This window comes from Mixophyes fleayi, chromosome 5 (assembly GCF_038048845.1).
Source record: "Mixophyes fleayi isolate aMixFle1 chromosome 5, aMixFle1.hap1, whole genome shotgun sequence".
In the NCBI taxonomy this organism is placed as follows: Eukaryota; Metazoa; Chordata; class Amphibia; order Anura; family Limnodynastidae; genus Mixophyes; species Mixophyes fleayi.
This window is the reverse complement of record NC_134406.1, coordinates 44,423,523-44,446,827: the sequence shown is the minus strand read 5'-3', so window position 1 is coordinate 44,446,827 and position 23,305 is coordinate 44,423,523. Positions and strand designations below refer to the sequence as shown.

General features: G+C 41.6%; 1 protein-coding gene across 3 annotated transcripts in view; it reads left to right on the top strand.

The window, feature by feature from the left end:
- UBE3C (ubiquitin protein ligase E3C) overlaps positions 1-23,305 on the top strand; it is an 84,551-nt gene that overhangs the window by 9,929 nt on the left and 51,317 nt on the right. For all 3 annotated transcript variants that reach the window (XM_075212116.1, XM_075212117.1, XM_075212118.1), the window contains exons 3-11: positions 451-504; positions 994-1,068; positions 2,096-2,236; positions 3,356-3,471; positions 4,121-4,278; positions 10,564-10,717; positions 16,791-17,011; positions 17,411-17,559; positions 18,438-18,625. In XM_075212116.1, coding sequence (XP_075068217.1) covers positions 451-504; positions 994-1,068; positions 2,096-2,236; positions 3,356-3,471; positions 4,121-4,278; positions 10,564-10,717; positions 16,791-17,011; positions 17,411-17,559; positions 18,438-18,625 — 1,256 coding nt within the window. The remainder of the gene's footprint in view (positions 1-450; positions 505-993; positions 1,069-2,095; positions 2,237-3,355; positions 3,472-4,120; positions 4,279-10,563; positions 10,718-16,790; positions 17,012-17,410; positions 17,560-18,437; positions 18,626-23,305) is intronic.

Below are 23,305 nucleotides of genomic sequence, written 5' to 3'. Positions count from 1 at the left end.
AGTATGCTGCTAAAATGCATTCAGAAGATGAAAGCTATCAGCCTGTCTGCAGCCATCTCTATTGCCTGTATTAGCAGGCTCCTCTTATGTCGTGTGTGTGATCAAGCTGCCCATACATGCTCTGCCCATCAGGTAATTTTAGACTTAATTGGTGGTACATCACAGCCACGTATATGATCACCATCCTACCACGCTGGGTATGCACTGTTGGATCTGACCCTCCGGCCTAGGTGCCTAATCTCTGTATCTTTCATATTTGGCCACACTCACGTATGTAGATGTATAGGAAAGTCTGGCGGATATCTGTCATTGGGAAGATAGAGATGCGTGTATGTGTGTTTTTTCGTTTTGTCTTTGTTTTAAAAATTGTAATACATATGCATTTTTTTTTTCTTCGAAATAACTGTTATTCATGTCTTACATAACACAGTTAATTTGATTGTCTTCTAGGAAGAAAAGGCATCTCTTCTCCACCGTACCCAGGAAGAACGTCGTAAGAGGGAGGTATGACAAAGACCTTTTTGTAATAACAGTAAATAGGATCATAGGTGAATAGAACTGATACGGACCCCTTCTTGCCATTTTCACAAAACTATCTTGGCTCCAATGGTACAACCATATGTTATGCCATGACAATGAGCTGCCCTTGAAATGTTAATAAAGTTTGTAACACGTATATCCTTGTTCAGTGTTTTAATAACACCTCTCTGGTAACAGGGAAGAAATATTTTATTTTCCCTTTATTTCACCCTTTCCTGTCTCGCCTTTCATAGAGTGACACTAACATTGAGTTAGAAATTTGAAAAGGAAAATAGAATTTACAGAATAAATAAATAGTAACAGGTTGCAGGATGTATGCTCAGGCCAATATAAAATACACAAGATTCTGGAGGGCTTCTATTGTATTTCCATATGCCCATGGGCACATTGAGGACGCCTCTGGCATTGTATTTGTGTATTCATAGAAACATTGTATTCTGTGTTATATTACAGGAAGAAAGGAGAAGGCTAAAGAATGCAATAATTATTCAGTCCTTTATTAGAGGCTACAAGGACAGAAAACAGCAAGTATGTATGTTACTGTATTATTATCATGATATTGGCCATTACAGTGGACACGGTGTACGATGTGAAATAGGACATTCTTCAACCCATGGATTCTTGTCTTTTTTATTAGTAGAATAAATAATTATTGTTGTGTTAATGCTTAATTGTGTATTTAAAATATGTATTGCATAGAAAAAAAGGCACTGCAGGCTGTTTTAATGAAGTACATCTAATCTGAATATACATTATATAGGGATTTGTAGTTTCTACTCTAACTTTAATAAACAATGTCCCACAACTTGTACCTTGTTGCTGTCATAGAAAATGTGCTTTAATCATGGGATATTTCTGAAAGGAGATGCTGGATAGAACTAATGCAGGCTCCTAAAAGGAAATAGAGCCTGTGCTGTTGTATGGTTGGTTTTGACTTTCATTATTCTTATGTTTTGAGGAACCAAAAATTGAAAAAGGTTCTCCCATTTATGCCGGTAAGCATCTTTACTTTTAGTGCTAGGAAGCTAAAGAAAATGAATTGGATTTATATGCAGAAAGTAGAGCTTTAAACCTACAGCTATCAGTGATGCTTCCTAACCAATCCTCCTTTTATACACTATTTACGAGTATTATACAGAAGTTCCTAGTATTATTTCCTAGAACAGTTCGTGTTCCTATTTGCTAGCTTAGAATGTCATAGTGTGTTACATCTGGCCCCACTCATTCATGTCATCATAGAAGACCTGAGAGTTGATTAGTGTGTATCAAGCAATCCACACAGTTTCCAGTCACCATAGAGTTCATATTTAAAAAAATGTCTATTTCATCATTCAGTATAAATGGACATTTTGTCGATTCAATCTCTATGGCAGGTTGCAGATTACATCATGTTTTCCGCTATCGTTTTGCTCCTTCGTCCTGCACTTGTTGGCGTTTCCCATGACGTTGAGGCTTCAGCAGCTTCTTCACTTGTTCCTATGTAATGTGACAGACTGACATAACTGGTTCGTGCAGCCACCAATTACAATTGTCCTATCTCCTGTTTCTTTTTAAGTACTCCATCCAAAGAAGTGAATTTGATTACTGCGCCAATTCGCCCACTTTCAGTGTGACGTCTGGAGATGGAACCATCCTTACACTTCTAGTGCGGAAACTGCTCTTTTTTTACACACAGAACGAAGATTCAAACCGTTTGGTAAGGGTCAATGTTTATTACTGCTGACTAACAGGAGAAGACCCTATTTGTTGTACTGTATGTAATGTACAGTGAAGGTCATTTGTGAACCAGAATATTGAACCTTTGGGATTTGAGTGTCCAGTAAATTAATTTAATGAGTAACTCCAGCAAAATGTCACATCTTGTTTTGAGTTCAGTAAGCGATGTTAGATTTGGTCTGGTGTTTCCTCTGGATGCAACATTGCACACCTCAATTCCATCAAGGAGGGCTTATTTCAATCACACCGCAATGTTGTTGACTCCCCTTCCCCTCATCTTCCCATTTGCTGGAGTGGGAAGCTAACAGGGGAAGGGCATTGACTGAAATAGGCAGGTAGTAGTAAGAGAGGAGTGCGACGCTGGGCCGCTACAGCCCTTGTGGATCTCATTGGATCAGGAGGGAACTTCGGTTGGCAGAGAAGCAGAATTCTGTTTTCAGTCATCACAATTAAGAGACGATGACTATAATAATGCCAATAGATACATAGAATAGATTTGAGATGTAAAATATTCAAGTCACATAGCAGGAATGTGACACATCCTGTAAGCATATCGTGAAGTCATTTTGGGATTGCTTAGTGGATTCAGAACTGCAGGAAGATATGTTGGGTGCATCAGACATAACCATTCTTCAGATGATATTTAAGTGAGATTATGTTAGAGGCGACATCTCTGGCATGCAAACAGGATGATAATGTAATCCTGACTTACATCGGATGAATGAGATGCTCTTGCATTCTGCAGTGGAGTTTACTTGTGAGGGATTATTCTACTGGAGTAAGACATGATTCTCAGATAGTGAGATTTGTGTCCTCATACCAGATAGCTTTCCTTTCCTCCTAGTTGTTTGTAAATCGTTTTAATAGTTTTGTGGAATATAAAATCAATGCTACACTACTTGGAATGAAATAAGTGTCCAAACACTTTATTATATTACTTCAATGCATGTGGGGGATCCATGATACCTGGAAATAAAGGTAAAATCCAAGATAATAAAAATAATTTCCTCCTTTCTTTGCATTGCATTAATGAAACAATCTGAATGACAAACCATGAAGTTGGATGCAATAAACAATTTTTTTTTTTATTCTCTTACAGATCTGGATATGTCAGAACCTGATAAAACACAATGCTCAGTTTGTGAAACAACTGACTGGTCCAGACAGACTCACTTGTCTCTATCAAATCAAGAGACTCTTGGGGTTATGTTGCAGGTAAATAAATCATTTCCTACATTTTTATTCCTCATTTTAAATATTCTTAGGGCAGTGCTATAATTTATTTTTTACCCCTTCTTCTGGTAGTGTCAAATCAGTCTGGTAGTAACTGAATACTCAGAGTAATGAGAAAGTAGGATAACTTGTAGGAGGATATTTAGCATTTATTTTCCTCTAATTTATGCAGACACAATTTTACAGGTAGTGGAGTAAATTGTTGATGAACCAAAAGTATTTTTTTTTTTCTGCTGGCAATAAAGGCATAGAAAATGGTGATACATTTTAAAGAAACTTTTAAATCCATATTAAATATAAAGTCTGCACAAATAGCTATATGTTATATTATAGCTCCAAGTGTCCCTCTAGCTATTCTCCTACAGAGCAGGGGCTGGCATGTTGTCTTGTAATTCATTGACCGCTAGATCGCTGCTGGCTGTCCACCAGAGGTGTAAAATAGGTTGCATTTACTATACTAATGGCACTTTTTACCATGAACCACTTTTTCCAGATGAAATTGGCACAAGTTTAAACAAAAAAGGTTTTCGATCACTTCTATACAAGTAATTGTATTTCAATAATAGGTTTATTTCATTATTGCAGTTTATATAAAGTGTGATTTATTCTGGTATTTGTTTGTCCCATGTAGGTTATTACAGCATTGTAATGATGACAGTCTCAATATTGCACTACCTATGAGGATGGTGGAGGTCTTTTCCTCAGAGAACACATATCTGCATGCTCTACAAGATGCCACAAGTGTGGCCTCATTAATTGAACAAATTTTGCACTACATGATTCAAAAAGGTTGGTGTATTTTAAACACTGTTTCTCCTTTTCATTTTCTACACAGCGAGGTACATCTATAAAAATGTCTAAAACAGGGGGTCATTTAAAATAGTCATTCATGTGCAAGACATTTAGAAAGCTGTGCTACTTATAATAAATATGGCATTGTCCATGCATTGTTTCACTTTTATAGCAGTCATGTGAATATTTCTATCCTTGTTTTCTGCTACTAAAATTGTCTTTGCTTAAAAACAAAATAACAACTGTGATGTCATATAAAAGAAAGCGGTCGGAGGGGAAAGTTGTGCACAACAGTTTAAAAATATGTTGCAATTATATTCGTTAGATTTTTAGGTTTTCCAGCACTGCTTATAACGTTGAACATGTCGCTGTGAATGTATGTTACTAAGGGTCAGAACAGGGTTTAAATCTTCTCAGTTGAATGAATATTCTATGACCCCCGTGTAAAACAGCAATATTGAATGTTTAGTGCTGCCTCTTCTAACACACACAGTCTCCATATTTGATTTTAAAAGCCCAGTTCTTCATTTATGATATGAGGCAAGACTTCTGTACGTCATTTCATAAAACAGCCAGGGAAATAAGGGTTGCACCTGGTACATCAGTTAAGTGAATAACTTTTATCAAAGTGTAAGTGTGAAAGTGTTGAGTTGCCCATGTGCAGGACAATCTGGACACTCGGACTGATCCCTGAGCAGCAGGATCACGTCACATACATATGTGTGGCCTAATCTGAAAGATCCGATTGTTCTTTTCTTGTGCCAAAGGACCAGATCATACAGGGCACAGTTAGTACGGTCATTGTCCGACCTAATTTAGCAGCTGACTTGGTCAACATCTGGACAATCCTGGTCATATGATAATTGGGCTAGGCACTCATTTTTGGCTCATTCATGATGAAACTTTTTTTGAGCAAAACCTGGTTATTTTCCTGCTGTGCTTTTGTTTTGCTCATCTGTTTTGTGCTCAAGATTATCTGGCTTATTTATGGATACATCATTCAGAAAATCCACCACGGTATATTTTGCATCTGTATCTTTTTAAAATGTAATTTTCTCTTTCATCCTATCTGGGGGACACTGCTACCATGGGGTTGTATGAGGGGAGCGTGGAGTTGGCACTTAGCTTCATACATTAAACAAGTTAACTAGCTAACCAACCCCTCCCCTCTGCAACCCCCTGTAGCTCCTCCGTTTAGATTGAGTGCCCAAGGGAGTTAATTTTATTTTCCCTTTATTTTAATTTATTTGGATCTGAGGAGTGTGTTCTACAGATAGAGAGCAACTCCTATGGGGCAGCGGCACTACTCTGTCTTGTGAGAGCCGAACGGCTCTCACTGACAGAGCTGGCAGTGTTTTAACAGTGTTGACAGGCGGCTTAATCAAACAGCTGTCACACTAACAGCCTCCTGAAAACTGGCGCTGCCTTCACAGGCATAGAGTGCCGGTACTCGGAGCGATGGCGGCCGCCATCTTGCCGATGCATACCAAGTTCCCCCCTCAGAGAAAGGAGGGGGAAATCTTAGCTTAAGCTGTAGGATCCGTTTTCTATGTTCTTTAGCGTAGCTAAAGAATATAGAGCTCCCCCACCTCTTCCACATACATGGATGAACCCATCTGCGCGCCAAAGGAATTGCCCGGGAAGACAGACTTCCTCAGCCTGTTACTATCTTCCGGGGACGCTGCTGATTGACTCCTCTCCTGCATGTCGTGCTTAGCTGGAAGACTAAGTACCATTATGATATACCTTTCTATTCATATTAGATAGAGGGATATTTTGGTCTATGTGTGCAAGTAGTAATAAAATCAGTTTGTATTCTACTTAGCCAACTTGCATCTTTTCATAGTCTGGTTACAAGATACAACTTTTACTGTTATAGATTAGTTTCTATACTTGTATTTATTCAAGCTATATCTTGTGTGACTGTATTTCTATTGCTTAAGTGTGTTTTCCTCTCAAAACAAATGTCAGATAAGGGAAAAGCACCACTTAACCTTACATTTTGAACAAGTGAAATATTTTTTAAGTTGCCTATTGGACAACAGAACCTGGTGGAACTTTGTACTGACTGTGACGCAGGGACGCTCACTACACAGGCCCAGTCTAATGTACTACCACTACTGGAGGAACCAGCATAGGTATCTTCCCTGGCGCAGTCTGTTACTTCTCTGGTCCAACTACTTACTAAGCCTATGGGGCTAACAATGGTTTCTGTTGTTCTCCCCGCCAATTCAGTGTAAACTACCCTCCCTGTGTTATTAGGGATGCCAGAGAGTGCTGGGACATCGGAGGTGGCTGTGGCAGGTCCATCATGCGCTGTCCCGAACCCAGGCCCTAACTCTGGAGAAACAGCATGGTCCTTATCCTTGGTCAGAGGCCTGGATAAATTAAATCGTTTTCTAGAGGCTCCAAGATTTGGACTCTCTAGAAATAAGAGGCTTCGGTCTACAAATCCTCTCCTATCCCTCTCTGATTCTGAGAGGTCTTCAAAAGAGGAGGGCAAGGCCATTTTTGACTCGGATTCTACGCAGGTCATGGACCCGGAAGAATCCTCTAAATATCAGGGCATTGACAATCTGGTCTTGGCAGTGAAGCAAGCCTTGGACCTTATGGATTTGGATGAACCCAAATCTTCGGATCGGGGTCTTTTTTTTTAAAAAAAAAATGAGAAGACGCGCTATCCGTTGTCCACCATCGGTGGAATTAAGAGACATGGCAGAAGCACCTTGGAAACAGCCAGACCTGAAGTTTACGATTCCAAGGAGATTCCCTACCTTGTAACCGCTACAGGAAGAGAACCTGGCCCGCTGGGGACAGATCCCCAAACGTTGACACTCCGGTAGCTTGTTTAGCACGCCAGACTGCGCTTCCGGTGCTGGGTACAGCAGCCCTGCAAGATGCCAATGACCACAAGATCGAGACTCAGTTAAAATCTATTTTTTTAGCGGCAGGCGCCTCTTTCAGACCCATGTTTTCATCGGCGTCGGTTGCCAGAGCAATGGAAGCGTGGGCAGACCAATTGGCTGAGGGACTGCAGGATTCAGAATTACTTCCCCTTGCCTTGCATCTAAAGGAAGCCTCTGGATACTTATATGAGGTGGCTCAAAATGCAGCTTCTGTTTCCTCCTACATACAGGCTTCCGTGGTGGAAGGGGTCCTGGAACGCAGATACATAATCTAAAATCTCTCTAATATGATTTGCCAGGCCATGGGTGGTAAAAGCACTTTTCTGCCAGTGAACACTACTAAGACAAAACCTCCTCGATTTGTCTCCTTTCGGGGGGGCTCTTTGCTAGGGGTCAGACGACTAGAGCAGACCGACCGGTAGCAGGGGACTCTCTTATAGAGGTAGGTCCTCCCTTGCTATGAGACGGCAGTCCGCAAAAGATACGGAAAAACCAGTAACCTGACTGCCATCCACCCCTTCTTGCGGCAGCAGGGGGGGGGGGGGTGGGGGGGTGGGCGATTATTCAGTGTTGTTTGAACAGATTCCGAGTCCTCCTAAGAGCTTTTGATTCGCGGGATCATGGCGAGAGGGTATATGATAGACCTGTCGGGTCCAGCCCCTCATCGCTTCTTTGCAACATCCTTACCCCGCGATCCAGAAAGGAGACGGCAATGCGGCTCTGTGTTGCTTCTATTCTTTCTGCAGGAGTCATTTGCACGGTACCAGACAACCAGAAAAGACAGGGGTTCTATTCAAACCTGTTTCTGGTCCCGAAGCCGGATGGATCATTCTGACCCATCTTAAATCTAAAAATGTTAAATCTACAACTAAGGGTGGACAAGTTTCGTATGGAAGCCCTCCGATCAGTGATCAATGGACTGGTGGCAGACGAGTTTTTTAGCGTCAATAGATATACAGGACGCTTACCTTCACATCCTCATTTGGGAGGGACATCAGGCACTTCTCAGTTTTCAGGTAGGATTAGCTCACTACCAATTCTGGGCACTCCCCTTCGGCCTCTCTACAGCGCCCAGAGTGTTCACAAAAATCATGTCCGTAATGGTGGCGTGTCTTCGTTCCAGAGGGGTCAAGATAATACCATATTTATGCAGATTATCTAAGCCATCATGTGGTGATGCCGGAGGAGTGGTCACTACATCTGGAGGTCTTTCAGTTGCTGATCCTGAGATGGGGTTTCCCGGACCTGAATCTCATTACGTCGAGGAAGGTCCCAAGATTCTGCGCAAGGGCAAGGGACGTCATGACCATGCCTTGAGTCTTCAGGTTAGGATATCTGTTCACCCCCGGATATCCATGATTCACCGCGTTCTCAGACGAGTAAAGCAAGGGGTACTCCCAGTGATTCTGGTAGCTCCCGCATGGCCACGGAGAGTATGGTATGCAGATATTATCTCGATGGCAGCAGGTCAAGGAGTGCGTCTACCACTGAGATATGACCTCCTTCTCCAGGGTCCATTTCGACATCAGTACTTGCCTCAGTTAACTTTAACGGCATGGCTGTTGAAGCCAGCCTTTGGCGGTCTAGAGGACTCTCTCCTAGAGTTGTGAATAATCTGTTGCGAGCTTGTAAGCCAGTTTCGGCTCGTATCTAGCATCTGGGGGTAAATGTATGAACCTCTGGATTCTTCAACTCCGGCGAGTTCAGCGTCTTCAGCGCTTAAATTTAAAGCGGCGCTGCCTTGTAAAGGGAAGTCTCCATTTACAAGGCAGCGCCGCTTTAAATTTAAGCGCTGAAGACGCTGAACTCGCCGGAGTTGAAGAATCCGGAGGTTCATACATTTACCCCCTGATCTGGCGCACTTATGCACAGGTGGTGTGAAAATCGGTCCTGGCATACATCGTCTTTTCGTCTCGCCCGTTTCCTGGCTTTTCTCCAGGATGGCCTGGATGCAGGTCTCCGTTTGGCCTTTTTAAAGGTACAAATATCAGCCCTTTCAGTTTTCTTTCACCTTCATTTGGCAGACATCCCAGATATTAGGACTTTTATGCAGGGAGTCTTGCATATCCAACCGCCAATTGTTCTGCCTACTGCACCATGGGACCTCAACCTGGTACTCAATATGCTTAAAGGGCCTTCTTTTGAATGTTACAGTCAGCTAATCTAAGGTTCTTAACGTGGAAAGTAGTGTGCCTTCTGGCGTTGCATCAGCTCGCAGAGTGTCAGAATTAGGAACCCCCACTTGTCGTGAGCCATATTTGTTTTTTCATGAGGACAGAGCAGTTCTGTGGACTATTCCTTAGTTTGTACCGAAAGTGGTTTTGGGATTCCACATGAAGCAAGTAACTGTGGTTCCAGTGTTTTGGAGGGGGAGTGGTTCCACCCTTAGCGGGGCTGCTTTAGAAAGTCCCCATGGTAGCAGTGTCCCCCAGATAGGATGAAAGAAAAAAGAGGATTTTTATACTTGCGATAAATCCGTTTCTCTGATTCCATTTGGGAGACACTGCGTTCCCTCCTTTCTGCTCTTCTGCTGTATGTTCTTTGGTTGTTTGGCCCATCTTCCTTGGGGCTTTATAATTAAACTGAGGAGCTACAGGGGGTTGCAGATGGCAGGGGTCGGTCAGCTTGATACATTAAACAAGTTAACTAGCTAAGTGCCAACTCCACGCTCCCCTCATAGAACCCCATGGTAGCTGTGTCCCCCAGATGGAATCAGAGAAGGGTGTGCAAATATCCTGTATATGTTTCCTGTAGAACACTGCAAAGGTTCTGAAGTTGTAGTTTGATCTCCTTCTTCTTTTTTTTTTTTTTTTTTTTGTTTCGGTAGGATTTTTGATATAATCAAATTAAACTATCCACAGCCACTTGTTTCACACAGGCTCTGAAGTCCTATTTTATTTTATTTATTTATTTTTTACCTGCATTGATCGTGTCAACCTTCAGTATGCCCTGCTACGTTGACTAGCAGATTAGTAAATAATGTTTAGAGAAACTCTTAACACAGTGATGGGCAACAGGCAGCCCTCGGAGCCTTCACCTGCGGCCCCTGGCTCCTTCCTGTTTTATTGTCAGATTTGTCTGTTATCACTTGTAACGCTTATTAAAAATGTTTGCTGATATGTTATTATTGATAGACACCTTGATGCTTGATTATAGCTGAGATTATGGGTAATGTGTGGCTCTTTTGAAGGTTAGAGTGCCACACCATGCGGATCGAAGTTTATCAGGTTGTCTATCACTGCCTTAACATCACAAAATTACAGGCACAGTCAGGGACATATGTGGGCTGTAACATCCTGTGAGGTCTTCTCAGGATAATAGATTGCAGTTACAACTGTTGTAATTACTGACCTTGTAAATTATTTTTTTTCACTAGGATACTACCGGTCACTCTACTTGTTAGTTAACCACAAACTTCCATCCAGCATTGAATATATAGATGTCTTGAAAGTTCCCATTGCAAAGATTCTATTAGAAAATATTATGAAACCATTGCACTTTACTTACAACTCCTGCTCTGATGGTGCCAGGTAAGAAATGATTATAATGACCCTGGTTTATATGTTTACAGTTTATGTGCGCCCTGTGATGCTTGGGTATTATTTGCAGCACTCTGAGTATTGGAATCCTGGAACCTAAGGATTGTAGGTGGTGGTATGTCAGCTCTTGGGATATTATTACTATTCTGGTAAAACAGCAAAATACTTCATTAAATTCCTGGCACCAGAAGAGGGGCTTCTTTTGCTCTACTTTGTGCTATTACATAAATGCTAATCTATCATGAGACGTCTTTCCTCTTGATGTCGTGTAATTTCCTAGTGCAAAAGAAAGTCATTACCACCTACCTGCCGGGCCTGACGCTTTCCTTCTATGGCTATATGTTACACAGGCACTTTATGCTATGGTGCGTTTCCTTAATCAAAATATTCTCGTTTTAAGTTATTTTTTGTATGTAACCCCCTGTCACTGTGTGTAGTGTGGGGTGCAAAGGGTACACAGTGCACCTCCTTCTCAAGCCCTGGCTAGCTGATGGGCATGGGTGTAAATGATCAGGGGGTCCCTGCACATGCAGGTGTTTCTTTGTAGTTAGTGGGACACAGGTAATGTCACTTTGGTGCAGTGTAATAGAAGTCACAATAATTTGGGCGCCAGACCATCTCTATAAAAAACTCAACTCTTTATTTACACTCTTCCTCCAGCACGATAATCATAATGGTTGCAGCAATAAAGAAATATATGTACAGCTCCTTACTCTCTCCAGCACAGTTCTTAATGAGCAATACGAATATGGTTGCAAATATATCTCATTACTCCTCCTGCACAGTTCTTAATGTTATCCAGAAGTTATGTAACATAAATCATTGGTCTCTCTTACACTCCATACTCACTGCAGATACCCTTTCTGCAGGGGCACATGCATGGATGCTAATAGGCAGGCAGCCTCTCCTCCATGCAGCTCTGACACACTCTGTGTACCTCTCAACTGCAGCTCACCCCTCCTCTGCGGGGATGATGTCTCCTGTGCTCTGACACGTCACTCTGTGTACTCTCAGCCTCAGGATCTGACACTACAGCTACCAGGCCTCTTGTAGCAGCCCTCACTCCAGGGCCTCTTCCATGCAAAGTGTCCCCCTCTCTCTTGGGTTCTCTATAGTGGCATGGAGTTCTCCCCCTCATCCAGGGCACACATTCCTTGCCCTGGCTCAGTCACCATGCTCAGACTTCCAGGGAATGCTGGGGGAGCCTGGGAGCTTCCACCCCAGGTCCCCAGCTACAACTCTCCTCTTGTGTCTCCCTTCTCAGTTCCTATCCCCCCTTAATGACAGCCCCTCCTTCCTCTCACTTAGTCTCACAGGCTGGGCTGGGTTATCACCATGGTAACCAGTTTATGTAACTTTTCAGAAACTTCTATCTTACCCTCTAGGTGACCCCTCCTCTATTCACTGAGGTAAAGGTTTAACTAAAACACCACTAGGGGGGTGTTACATGTATCTGATGCCTAATGATGATTATTTTTTATAAAAAGTTAATATAAATTTTTATATGAATAATGTGTATTAAAACACATTGGGCCTGAGTCATTAAGGAAAGTAAGGCAAAAAAAGGAGTAAATTCTTCGGGACAAACCATGTTACAATGCAAGGGGTGCAAATTATTTTATTATTTTGCACGTAAGTTAAATACTGGCTGTTTTTTCATCTAGCACACAAATACTTGATCGCTTTATTTTTACACTGAAATTTAAAGTTAATCTAGGACATGTCCTATCCCAACTATAAATCTGTCCCCACATTTTAAATTTACCTTCCCTCCAGTGCAACATGGTTTTTGCCCAGGTGCAAAGTTACTCATTTTTTTATTTTTTTATGCTTTGCTCTCCTTAATGAATCAGGCCTATTATCTTGTGCATCGAAGATTACAGTATCAAGTATTTTTCTAGAAATTGAAGAGTCAAATCTGTACAATAGAAGCTAACATCCAATATGTACTAGAGAAACTGAAGCTATTTTGACCATATAGTAGATGGAAAAGACAGGTTTGAAGATACAATGGATAGACTGCCTGATGAGGGCTAGATCTAGTCACTGCATGTCCAACTGTTCTGTTTTTAAGCCAAAATAATTGTGATGTCAACCCAGTGGTTTCAAGCAACCAAAAAGTGATGGTGACTTCATACATGAAAATTGTCTTGTCCTTTTTCTCCTTAACCACAAATGTGAAAATAAAGGATACTTGTTTTTCATGCTCTGCTTTGTTATAGTGAGGTTGGTTTTTTTTTTGTTTTTTTTTTCTTTGCTCCATATTTTCTTGTGTTTTGGGTCTTAGATTTTAGAGGACTTCTTCTGTCCACTACACACAGTGGATTCAGCAATGTCATGGGCTGAACCAATATTCATTACAATTCATGACCATGTAGTAAACTCACTGATGCAGGGCACGCAAACTGTACGACCACTATAACCTGTCTGTAAGTGTGGTGGCCCAGGGAGAATTTTTTTTTTTTTTTCTTTTTTTTTTTTTGTGCTTATGATGTTAAAGAAACAAATAAAGGCTCCAATAGATCAAAATTTATTAAAATAATAACAATAAAAGATTGCACCTACAGAGCCATAAGCAGTATCAGCATATAAAGGGTTAACCCTTCCTGTGTCTTTAGATAGAGGATCCTTTAACAGGCAATGTGAGAACACTTCATATGGCCCAGTTGCTCTCATAATATCCCACGTTGACTATTACAAATACTTTCTTACTGGTCTTCCCCTAACCAGCCTTTCAGTATTGAATGCAGTGGCTCCTCTAATTGTGCTGTGAAAACGTTCTTCTGCTGCTGCTCCGCTGACCCAGTGGTGGAACTACAGTCACTGCAGGGTGGAGTGACCACTACAGGGCTCAGAGGGCTGTTTTTCTTTCCAATTGTAAAGTGCTGTGGAGTATGCTGTCACTCTTTAAATAAGTGTTGTTGTTTGTAATCACAACCATACAGATAAATTCTGATTTGATGTTTTAAAGGCACCGATATAGCTTTTAGTTGGATAACTGGTCCAACTAATTTAAAAATGTAAAACTTAAAGGGAACCTGTTATGCGTTTTTTAAAAAAATTTACTTTAATAGTATGGCTTGGTGAAAGCCCAATTGTAATATACCGTTATTAACAAACATATCATTATTGGGGAAAATAAGCTATAAAACTGTGCTCCTCCCTTTCTGTGTCATAAATGCCTTGAGCATTATTTGAATTGGCTGTTGACGTGGGCAGAAGTTCATATTACTGTGCTTTCAGTTCACTGGCTCTGAATGATCACATGATATCGGGCAAAAAGATGATGTCACAAGAGGAGTCTCGGGAGAATAATGAGCATATTCCATGCAGTACAGGGGACGATGACACTTGTTTCTACTACTGACGTTTCGTAGCTTCCTTAAAAACTGGTTAACTATCTGTTTAAAGTACAATTGTGTGTAGGTGATAGCTATTCTTTAAAGGGGAAAAATAGATATGCGTGTCCGTGCAGGTGACAGACAATTAGTTTGTGTGCCCAAAAAGGTATTAATGAGGAAATTAAGCTAAGAAGGTAGCGGAAGCATCTCTGAAATGGAGCCATTTCTGTAACCTATTAAAGATTGAGTAACTGCAATAGAGTCTGCTGGAGAGTTGTTGTGACTTCTATAAAAAAAGGGCAGCTCTAGAGAACTCCTGGTGGATAACAATAGAGGAGAATTATAAATGGCTCTTGGAAGAGCATAGTGGGTGACTGGGAAAAATTACCTATAAAGGGGAGTGCAGGATTGTGTATATCTTTGTAGGCTAACTGTACTCTTTAGAATGTTATTCTAGACACTATGGGCCTGATGTAGAGTCGGACACAAGTCCAACTCATCAGCGCAAATAGCACTTTTACCCAAGGATCCGTCTCCGTATTGCATTCTGACTGAGACGGATCTCCCCCTTGCACCTTCTGCGCTAAGAGAGGTGGATGGGGGAGGTTAGTGGGCGAGCCTAGGAATGTAAAGGCGTCTTCACGCTATTTACATGCTATTCTGAGTTGAAGGCAACCGCAGAGATAGGTCTCTAGGAGACGTATCTTTTGCGGGTGCTTTCAGCTGGTGCAAGAGACCTTGGTGTATTAAAAAAAGAAGTAAAAAAATAATTATTTAAAAAAAAAAAAAAAAAAAAAGTGTGCACTCCCTCCTAAACAGCACAAGGGTTGGTTATTCTGTTTGGGAAGGGGCTGTTTTTTTGTTTGTTTCTGTTTAACATTAATTTTTTTTATTCATGCATCTGCTGTACAGGGCCCCTCTGACTGATTGATACACTTAAGTGTATCATGCACACCGGCCCATAAGGTAGATAAAGAGGTGTGTGTGTGTAATTTGCATAGCACTCTGAGTTGCATGGATCTAAAGATCCGTGTGACTTGGAATATTGTGTAAATTACGGGGTTGCAATTTACACTTGCGAGTCAAGTGTAAATTGCGCCCGACTCTAAATCAGGCTCTATGTTGTTTGAATGTTAAGGTGTGGTACTCAGGATCCCCAGTGAATCTGTATTTCGTTTAATTAATCTTCCTGCTTTTTATTTATGTCTTCGAGAATAGTTCTGGCTGTCATATCCTATCTTTGCTTTTTTATTTTATTTTTTTTAGCTTTAACTTGCATTAATGTAAGCTTGAAGTTATATATGATGAGTTATCCTCATGTTTTACATCTCTTCAAATGCTGCACAATTTATACTGATTACTTTAGGTGAGAAGATTAAGAGACATACGTTCTGTGTGTCTAAGGCACTGGTCTGGCAGCTTTTTGGCATTGAGGATTCCATCAATAGAATTATTATGCTTAATTTAATTTGCCATTTTGCCAGCACTGTCCCTGAGCACGGTCAACCATTTTCAAGGCAAATGTTTCTGAGTAATCTTCTGCTAAAATACTGGATTTTGATCAATGAGTCATTAGGAGGTGGTCCAGAGTCACAGTATGAAAAGTAGCCGGAAGCCATTATCCGCTGCAATCGACCTTTTCCATTCTGTTCCACGTAAATTCACATACTCAGCGCAAATGTAATGGACTATTTGTTTCTTCAGATTTTTTAAATTTATTTTACAAACACAAATCATTGCTTTAGTCTGATTTTACTATAGAAAACAATTTACACACTTATTGGGAGATCTACAATCGTTTCCATAATGACATGTTTTATTTACTGATAAGTGTGACCTTCTCCCAACCAGTGACGTCTACCAGCATTCTGACAATGGAGTTTTATTAGAGTGTAGTCCATTTATGTCCTAAGCAAGATGCGTTTTTCCTGGAGAGTGACCATGCACTGTACAGCAAGTCTGTGCATTCTCAGAGGTGTTTTCCATCTAGAGATTACTGGTTCTCACATGTTTTGTAACTGTTACTTTTCTCTTTCTGTCTCCCTTTCTGTGCATTTCAGCCATGTCTTTAGATCACTGGGCAGTGTTGTATTGTGTGTGTGTGTGTGTGTGTGTGTGTATGTGTATATATATATGTATATATATATGTATATGTGTGTGTATATGTATATATATATATATATATATATATATATATATATATATATATATATATATATATATATATATATATAATTAGTTGCAAGATGGCTTGTGCAAACAAATAAATTAAAGATGGTAAACCTTGCTAACACACGACCTGATGTCGGCATTCAATGGACGGATTTCAGCTGAGTATACGCCTGTCTCCGAGTACTAATAATTCATCAGGCTCCGTATTCGACAGACATGCATTTCTCAGGAAATTTAAGCTGTCAGCACAGGATCCTCCCTACCCTTTGTCTCCTGTCTCTCGGTCCTATCTGTATGTCCCTGTTGCATTGTACGCTGCATTGAGCTATTTACGATGTTGGAACAAAACAAATGCAGCAATACACTTTGCTTATTTGTTCCTGGGTAGTATTTTGTTTATGTATTATTATTGTATTACTGCATGTATTTCATATTGATGTACCCTTTCCGTACGGCGCTGTGGAATCTGTGGCGCCTTATAAAATTAATAAATAAATTAAATGAGGATGAATTCTTGCTGCAGATTCACCATATTCCCTGTGTTTTTCCAGGCAACATGTTTTCTCTGCCTTTACCAGAGAGTTTCTGGCTGCACCTTACACCGACCAGATCTTCCACTTAATCATTCCAGCATTGACGGATGTGCACAATGCTTTCCCTTATGAACTCTACCTGAGTGCGCTACTAGACGAAAAACATCAGTACCCACGGAAAAGTGACCAGGCCCCCTGGCTGTTCTATTTTGTGCTGACAGTTGGGGAAACATACTTGGGTATGTAGTAACTTGTATAGCCAGTCAGTTTATCTTGTATATGTTGCTTAATTTCCTGTGAGGGCATCTAGTCATAGCTTGGTCTGCAAGTAAAGGCCTGAGTCTGATGGAATCTTCATTTGTATACACTGTTCTATGTACATTGAGTGTCAGTGGAGATTAGGAGCAGTTTGCAGGTTTATATCAATGTTTGTTAATTTCTTGTTTTTATGCAGTAGGAACATCCTTATGGATAACAACACATTTTCTACCCTGTAACCTGAACGGGTGTGGTTTTGTTTTGTTTTGTTTTGTTTTGTTTTGTTTTAATGACTCCAAATATATTTTTTCATTTACTTTTATGTTGTGTTATTTAATAGAATTGTGACATAAATGTGTTGCATTGCTCTTTTATTCCAGGCACTCTGTCAGAAGAGGGAATGCTTTTATATTTAAGAGTACTTCAGACATTTCTCTCTCAGTTACCAGTTTCTACTGCTACAAACCAGCAACTAAATAGTGACTCTGAAGATGAGGACGAAGATATCAGCAAAATGGTCACCACAATTGTAAGTTATTGAGTCTTAATAAACTCCTCTTCACTTTTTATTAGCATATTTCCAGCCAATAAGGACTACGAAATGCAGGGTTTTGGCAACAAAAATATTTTACCCTCTCAAATTGTGTACTCACACGCACAAATATTATTTGGTGTGCACATTCATTTTTCACCTATTCGGTCACTTATTGGCTCGTGTAGGATAGAAAATAGTGAATCCAATCCAATTCAGATTGTTTAAAGCTGTTCATTTTACCGTACCAATATCCATCAATCTCCCTAAAGGTCAATGAATTTACTTTCAAAATTAGGAGAATTATCAATAATATGTGGCACTGTACATGCTCAATGCTTGTACTAGATTGGAATCTTGAGTGTAGACTCAAAAGCTAGCACTATTATTAATATTATTTAGTGGTGGTGTGTGTATATCACAGGTTGTGTGTTTTTGGCCAGAGTTGGTGACTGACAGCTTGTCAGTCTTACTTTGTATAAATTGTACATAGTGGTGGGACCAGTGATGTCAGAGTAGCTCACCTGACTGTTTTCACAATTTTTGAACCTTTGTCCCATCCCATTAAATCTCTTTTGCCACAGGCTAGAAGGGTATGCTGGTACTCTATTGTTCCACAATATCTAGAGAACCACAGGCTGGTCAAGATTGATATAGTCCATTACCACATTGTTTTTGGTCAAAATTCTTATTTGGTAACTTAGCCTGTCATGGCATTTTCTTTCCTCCCCTTCTAATGTTGGCTTACCAAAACTTCACTTGTGGAAAGAGGCACCAGAGTTTTCATCCCTTTGCTTCTCATTTGTTTTTTTTTATGTATTGGTTACAATACAGAAGCAGAAGAAATATATACTAAATATAACTTTTATCCCTAGGGTGATTGCAAGATGTCCGTGCAATATATCACAGAAGAGTGCCTAAAGAGACTGGATACTAAACACCAGACAAACACTCTGCTCAACATGGTCTGGAGAGATTCCGCCAGTGAGGAGGTGTTTACTCTGATGGCCTCAATCTGCCACACACTAATGGTGCAACATCGCATGATGGTCCCAAAAGTCAGGTAAATGTTTATAATACCACAGCTTTCTAGTACTTGTACTAAGGTGTACTTAACTGTTCAGGAAGCCTATGTACTCCAGAGTATGACATGTGAATTGCGTGCAAGTTAGGGAGGACATGTAATCACTGATGGTAATCTCATTAACGATCAGTGATATACTACATGCATATTATAAAGCACTTATTAATGAACTAAAATGGGGTACTCCGGTTCATGAGTCCATCATGTATTTCTTTGTAAAAAAAAATAGCAGTGTTATACCATATTTAGGCCGTCGGGAGCGCAGACAGCTCCTCTTCTTCTCTTCCTTGAGCACTGGTTCAATTCCACCTCCGATGCTTGGGTGAGCAGAATCGTAAATTGGGGATACATCATGGATATCCTGAAGTCCCCAACCAGAAGTTTTTTTAATACTGGTCTTCCTGCAGACAAAACAAAATTTTATTGCCTTACAGAAAGCCATTCCGTTCTACTCAAATCTCTTCTTGGTACAGAAACCAGACTGATTCTTTTGGCCCATTCTAATCCTTTAGTCCCTAAGAATCCAGCTTCGGGTTGGCAGCTTCAAGATAGTCTTTGAAGTTCATTATAAATGGCATGGAAAAGAACAAATTCATGGTGTCCATGGACATCAAGGATGTATATTTGCATGTTCAAATCTGGGAAGGACACCAGTGCCTTCTCTGGTTTGCTGTTCATTCCCATCATTTTTAATTTTGGGCTCTACTTTTTGGCCTAGTAGCCATGCAGTGCGTGTTCACAAACATCATGGCAGTGATGACTGCACTTCTGAAGTCCTTGGGGTCGACTGTCATTCCCTATGTGGATGATCTGCTGACCAAGGTTGGGACCTACCGACCTTGCTGCAGGCCCATGTACAAGAGTTGTCCCAGTCATTACAATCTCAAGGGTGAATCATCAACTACAAAAAATCCAACTTCACATATTCCCAGCGGATGGTTTTGTTTGGGGCTGCTGTTTGTCACCGGACAGCAAAAGGTGTTATGCCAGAGGACAACATACTTTCATCAGAGGGACTAGTTAAGGTCTTCTGTTAGCTCGCAGACTGACCTCTGTTCATTATTGCATGAAGGTCTTAGGGATCTGAAACTTTGAGGTAGTGCAGTTGCTCATTTTTTTTCCTCCAGGGAGTTCAAGGTCACACCAATATTTGTGTAGTCAATTCGTAATTCTGTCCACAAAGTTGTCAGTCATTTCTCTGGACACAAGCCTTCAAGGCTGGGGGGCTGTCAGTTATCATTGCCAATTTCAGGGTCCTTGGATTCCAGAAGAGTCAAAACTCTAAATAAATGTGCTGGAACTCAGAGTGATGATCAATGCTCTAGTCAGCAGGTCTCCGCTTTTGCAAGGAAAGGCCATAGATCTAGTCTGACAATGCCATGGCAGTGGCATACCTTAATCAGTGTTCTTCCCAGAAAGTTTTGCTAGCCGGGTGACATTAAGAAGTAGCTGGGTGGGTGCAGTTGTAATACTTTGCAATAATCATGAAAGATGTTGGAGGTTATTGCACACACCTGAGAGGACTGGTGATCAGTGGTCTAATACACACTGTTGGCTATAGTGCCTGTTTGTTATATTAGGAGAAACAATGGTTTATTGTTTTATAGTAGGACTCTTTTGGGCCCCAAGAGCCGGGTGATGAGTAAAAACAGCCGGGTGGAGCACACAGGAAAGAGGTGCTGGGGAGAACACTGTTAATCATCAGGGGAGGTTCCAGGGAGGTTCCAATAACTGTCTTGCCATGAGAGAAACCAGCAGGATCATGCAATGAGTGAAATGTTCCAGTTATTGCAGAGGTGCTTTTTCCAACGGTGGAAACCTGGGAAGCACATTTTTTCAGCAGTCATGGTCTACACCTGGGGGAATGGTCCCATCACCAGAAGTCTTTAACCAGATTGTGGAGATATGGGATCAGCCAGATGTCTACATGATGGCATCTCTGCTGAACAACAAGGTGGCGCACTTCTGAATGACATTGGATCCGAAGGCATTGTGGGTAGATGCCATATTGGCTTCTGGGAATTTATGTGTGCTTTACCTGTTCCCTCTGGTAGCAATTCTTCTGTGTCCTAAAGACAGTGAAAACAGAAGGCACTCAGGTGATCCTATTAGCATCGGACTGACCAAGACAGTGGTACACGGACATTGTCAACATGGCAGATCGAGTTCTCCAAGACGAGACCTATTAAGTTAGAGGTCATTTCTCTTTCAACCTATCTGGGGGACACTGCTACCATGGGTTGTATGAGGGGAGCGTGGAGTTGGCACTTAGCTAGTTAACTTGGTTAATGTATCAAGCTGACCAACCCCTGCCTGTGCAACCCCCTTTAGCTTCTCAGTTTAGATTAAGTGCCCAAGGTAGTTGGGCTTACTTTTTGTGCTAGTAGTTTTTTGCTTTTGTTTTCTCTTTTTTTTATTTTTTTTTGGATCTGAGGAGTATGTTCTACAGATAGAGAGCGCACTACTTTGTCTTGTGAGAGCCGAATGGCCCTTACTGACAGAGCTGGCCGTGTTTTAACAGTGTGGACAGGCAGCTTAATCAAGCCGCTGTCACACTGACAGCCTCCCGAAAACCAGCGCTGCCTTTACAGGCATAGAGCGCCGGTACTCAGAGCGATGGCGGCCGCCATCTTGCCGGGGCATACCAAGTTCCCCCCTCAGAGAAAGGAGGGGGGGAATCTTCGCTTAAGCTGCAGGATCTGTTTTTTTAGTGAGGACGGAGGATAAAACATGTGGCTGCCATAGTAAGGGGAGAACAGCACCGAATCAACGAGCAGCAGCAGGACATGTTGGGGGGAGGAGGGGCTAAAGAATATAGAGCTCCCCCACCTCTTCCACATACATAGATGAACCCATCTGCGCGCCAAAGGAATTACCAGGGAAGACAGACTTCCTCAGCCTGACACTATCTTCAGGGGACACTGCTGACTGACTGCTCTCCTGCATATCGTGCTTAGCTGGAAGGCTAAATACCATTATTATATAGCTTTCTATTCATATTAGATAGAGGGATATGTTGGTCTATGTGGGCAAGTAGTAATGAAAATCAGTTTGTATTCTACTTGCCCAACTTTCATCCATTCATAGGCTGGTTACAAGATACAACTTTTACTGTATAGATTATTTGCTATACATGTATTTATTCAAGCTATATCTTGTGTGACTGTATTTCTATTGCTTAAGTGTGTTTTTCCTCTTAAAACAAATATGTCGGATAAGGGAAAAGCACCACTTTCAAAATATTTCACTTGTTCACAATGTAAGGTTAAGTTGCCTATTGGACAAAGGACCCGGGGGCACTTTGTACTGACTGTGACGCAGGGACGCTCACTACGCAGGCCCAGTCTAATGTACTACCACTACCAGAAGAACCGGCATGGGTATCTTCCCTGGCGCAGTTGGTTACTTCTTTGGTCCAACTACTTACTAAGCCTACGGGGTTAACAGCGGTTTCTGCTGTTCTCTCCGCCGATTCAGTGCAAACTGTCCTTCCTGTGGCATTGGAGATGCCAGTGACCGCCGCGACATCGGAGGTGGCTGTGGCAGTTCCGTCATCCGCTGTCCCAAACCCATTCCCTACCTCTGCAGAACCAGCATGTTCCTTATCCTTGGTCAGAGGCCTGGATAAATTAAACCGTTTTCTAGAGGCTCCAAGATTTGGACTCTCTAGAAATAAGAGGCTTCGGTCTACAAATCCTCTCCTATCCTTCTCTGATTCTGAGAGGTCTTCAAAAGAGGAGGACGAGGCCATTTTTGACTCTGATTCTACGCAGGTCATGGACCTGAAAGAATCCTCTAAATATCAGGGCATTGACAATCTGGTCTTAGCAGTGAGTCAAGCCTTGGACCTTATGGAGTTGGATGAACCCAAATCTTTGGATCAGGGTCTTTTCAAAAAAATCTAGAAGACGCGCTATCCGTTTTCCACCGTCGGTGGAATGAAGAGACATAGCAAAAGTAGCTTGGAAACAGCAGACCCGAAGTTTACGATTCCAAGGAGATTCCTTACCCTGTACCCACTAAAGGAAGAGGACCTGGCCTGCTGGGAACAGATCCCAAAAGTTCAGACCCATGTTTTCATCGGCGTGGGTTGCCAGAGCGATGGAAGCATGGGCAGAACAATTGGCCGAGGGACTGCAGGTTTCAGAATTGCTTCCCCTTGTCTTGCATCTAAAGGAAGCCTCTGGATACTTATATGAGGCGGCTCAAAATGCAGCTTCTGTTTCCTCCTCCATACAGGCTTCCGCGGTGGCAGCGAGAAGGATCCTATGGCTGAGGTCCTGGGACGCAGATACAGAATCTAAGCAATCACTTGAAATGTTACCATATTCAGGCGCAAGTTTGTTTGGCCTTGAATCGGACAATATAATTTGCCAGGCCATGGGTGGTAAAAGCACTTTATTGCTAGTGAACGTTACTAAGACAAAACCTCCTCGATTTGGCTCCTTATGGCAGCTCTTTCGGGAGGGGGTCTCTTTTGCTAGGGGTCAGACGTCTAGAGGCAGACTGACCAGTAGCAGGGGACACTGTTATAGAGGTGGTAGATCCTCCCTTGCTACGAGACGGCAGTCCACAAAAGCTATGGAAAAAACAGCATCCTGACTGTCATCTACCCCTTCTTGCGGCAGCAGGAGTGGGGGAGCGATTGAGTCTGTTCAA